Source organism: Anneissia japonica, unplaced genomic scaffold (assembly GCF_011630105.1).
Source record: "Anneissia japonica isolate Jap-2015-1 unplaced genomic scaffold, ASM1163010v1 scaffold554_len289017_cov147, whole genome shotgun sequence".
NCBI lineage: Eukaryota > Metazoa > Echinodermata > Crinoidea > Comatulida > Comatulidae > Anneissia > Anneissia japonica.
In genome coordinates, this window is record NW_022701174.1 from 283,927 (window position 1) to 286,911 (window position 2,985).

General features: G+C 39.6%; 1 protein-coding gene across 1 annotated transcript; it reads left to right on the plus strand.

Annotated features, from left to right (window-relative positions):
• The first annotated feature begins 1,923 nt into the window (after nt 1-1,923).
• On the plus strand, nt 1,924-2,568 carry LOC117103478. Its single transcript, XM_033244028.1, has one exon. The coding sequence runs from the start codon at nt 1,924-1,926 to the stop codon at nt 2,566-2,568; it is 645 nt and encodes a 214-aa protein (XP_033099919.1).
• Nucleotides 2,569-2,985: the final 417 nt, after the last annotated feature.

Sequence of the window (2,985 nt, forward strand, 5' to 3'; positions counted from 1 at the left end):
GTGAAACACACTACCTCTTCTCCAAGATATCCCCGTTCAAACAGACTGGCAGAGCGCACAGTTAGAACATTGAAATCTTTGATCAAGAAATGCACGCAGACTAGGCAAAGCATACAAGTTGCCTTATTACATCTCCGGGCAACCCCGATAGGACCCGGCCTACCATCACCTGCAAAAATGATGTTTGGTCGACTGGTGAGAACAACGCTTCCAAGTCATCACTTGGCAAGAATCCACCAAAGGACAGAAGTGCATGATAAGCTTATATCAAGACAGCAGGAAATGAAACAATACCATGACAAGCATGCTGGAGCTGAACTAAAACCACTTCACACAGGTCAAAAGGTGCGAGTCAGACGCCCTGATGACAACATTTGGATCCCTGCAGAAATAACAAACGTTTGCAAAGAACCAAGGTCATACGTGGTTACTACACACAATGGATCAACATGGAGGAGGAATAGATCCGAAATCAGAGACGTACCCGAATCTGATATCACAACCAACACCAGGAATACACCACCAGTAACCGACAACCCAACTGACACAAGAGACATACCACCAGAACCAAACAATACAACATCACAATATGACGATGATACGACATCAGTACGCCGACACGTACACTTTGCTGAAAATCCAACACAGCTACAACCACCCAAAACAACCCAGCCTATCCCAACACGAGAAGCACAAGATCGACGTATAACACAATTACGTGATCCGGTCGAATAAGCCGCCGAACAACACGCTTCGGAGACGAATAACAAATCAATGAACACAATAATCACAACAGAGAACAGTCAATACAACGACAGGCAATTCATATAACCATTTAAAATAATATACTGAAACTTGTCATTATATGTTCAATCAAAATAGATACAAAACAATATACACTTTGTCATTAAGTAGTAATTCAATATCCGGAATATGCAACAATCGCATTCAAGTTTTATGATGTTTAACGTTTTTTTTAATGAATTATATTAATGTTTATGAAGTTAACGTTTATGAAGTGTCAAATAGTTCATTACTTTAACAGTTGATTGGAAGCGAGTTGATTGGCCGAGCGGTTAAGTCAGGGGCACCGTGACCTTTAGCTCTAATATCGGCGTTGGTTCGAACGGCTCACTCGCCAATGGTTCCGGTGGTGGAACAAGTCTTCTCGGATAAGGACTTTAAACCGTAGGCCCAGTGTACGCATTTGGCTCGTGTGCACTTTAAATAACCCGGTACATCATTCGAGAAGAGTAGGGGGTTACCCCGGTGTACTGGTCCATTAAGTCCCCTGTTGTTAAATGGATATGCCACGTAGGAGAGTGATTAAGTTCACTTATTGGCATATCCTTGGCCCTCGTGCCTAAAGAAATGAAATGAAATGAAATGAAACAATCACAATATGATACAATGTTTAAGAATGATAGTAATGTTTATAACATTAGTGATTATGAAATTAAAAAGTGTTTCATTATTTTAGTATCACAATATGGACTATGAATAGGCATCAGTTAAACAACGGTTAAAGCATTAATTAACACATCCTGTTTAAAGTTTAAAGCTCGTTGTATTGCTATATAAGCGATAACGAATTAACTGTAAAGCTTTTTGAAAGGAGGGGGATGTTGTGATATGTCACGTGAGTGACGTGAATCAGCCGTGTATATAGACGCACGCACACGCATGGAACCGATCCACGGTACCTACTGGCATATCTGAATAAACTACATATTATGTTACAATAGTTGATAGTCTGTGTGTCTGCCTGTTATTGTCACAACGACCACCCAGGAACACAACAGCGTGTACGCCAAATTCGAAGCCTATGTAGCCCCTAGAGAAAACACTATAAGAGCAACTGTCAACTTTCACCGTAGGAAACAAAAAGAAACAGAAAGATTTGATGACATTTTAACAGACCTAATGGTGTTAGTAAAGGACTGTAACTACACGGATGAAGATCGTATGTTGAGAGATGCCATAGTATGCAGTGCTCTGAATTCTAAGGTGAGAGAAAAGTGTCTAGACCTTGGCGATGAACTAACATCAGACAAAGCTGTATCTATAGGCCAGAACTATGAGACATCTCAAGAAAGTATGAAAGTAATTGGGAAAGATGAATATGCAAAAGTTCATGCTATTAGGAAACAGGCAGAACATTACCAGAAAAAAGAGAAAGGAATTTTAAAGCCTTATAAAAGCAAGCCTTACAAGCCTTCACCGTCAACTAAGCAAACGAAATGCACCAAGTGTGGCTATGATGCAACACATAAAGTATGTCCAGCTAAGAATAAAACATGTGCTATCTGTCAGAAGAAGAAATACTTCGCTGCAGTTTGTAGAAAAAGAGATACCAAATGTGAAAATACACACCAAGTGGAAGAAAATTACTCCTCAGATGAATCAGGGATTGATTATACACACCTTGTTCACGCTATTGGAAATGCAACCAGTAGTGAATGGTATGAAACAGTAAAAGTAGAAGGAAAACCAGTGTACATGCAGATAGACACAGGAGCAGTAACAAGTATCCTGCCATACAGTTGGCTTAAAAATCAAAGCTGTTAGCAGAAAATGAAACCAACAAAACAATGGCTCCCAGCAACAGTCATTGAGCACCACACCTCACCACGATCATATGTAGTGGAACACAATGGACGAAAGTATCGCAGAAACAGAAAGCACCTGCGAATAGCAACAAGTGCAACAAACAAAGGAAACACTCACGAACCAGAAATAGACCTTGCACCTCATACCTCAAACGACACAAGAACTGCACCAGTAAAAATGCCAATACCAGACCTTGCTACTCCAGAACAAAAAAAAAAAAAGAACAACCCAAAACCAATACAGAAGTAACCAAACCAAACTAGATAACCCGTAGTGGACGCATCAGCAAGCCATCAACAAGTTTGGATTTGTAAATAAATAAATTATAAAAATAGAAAAAAAAAAACAACATAATATAACATAAGTTCAATGTTT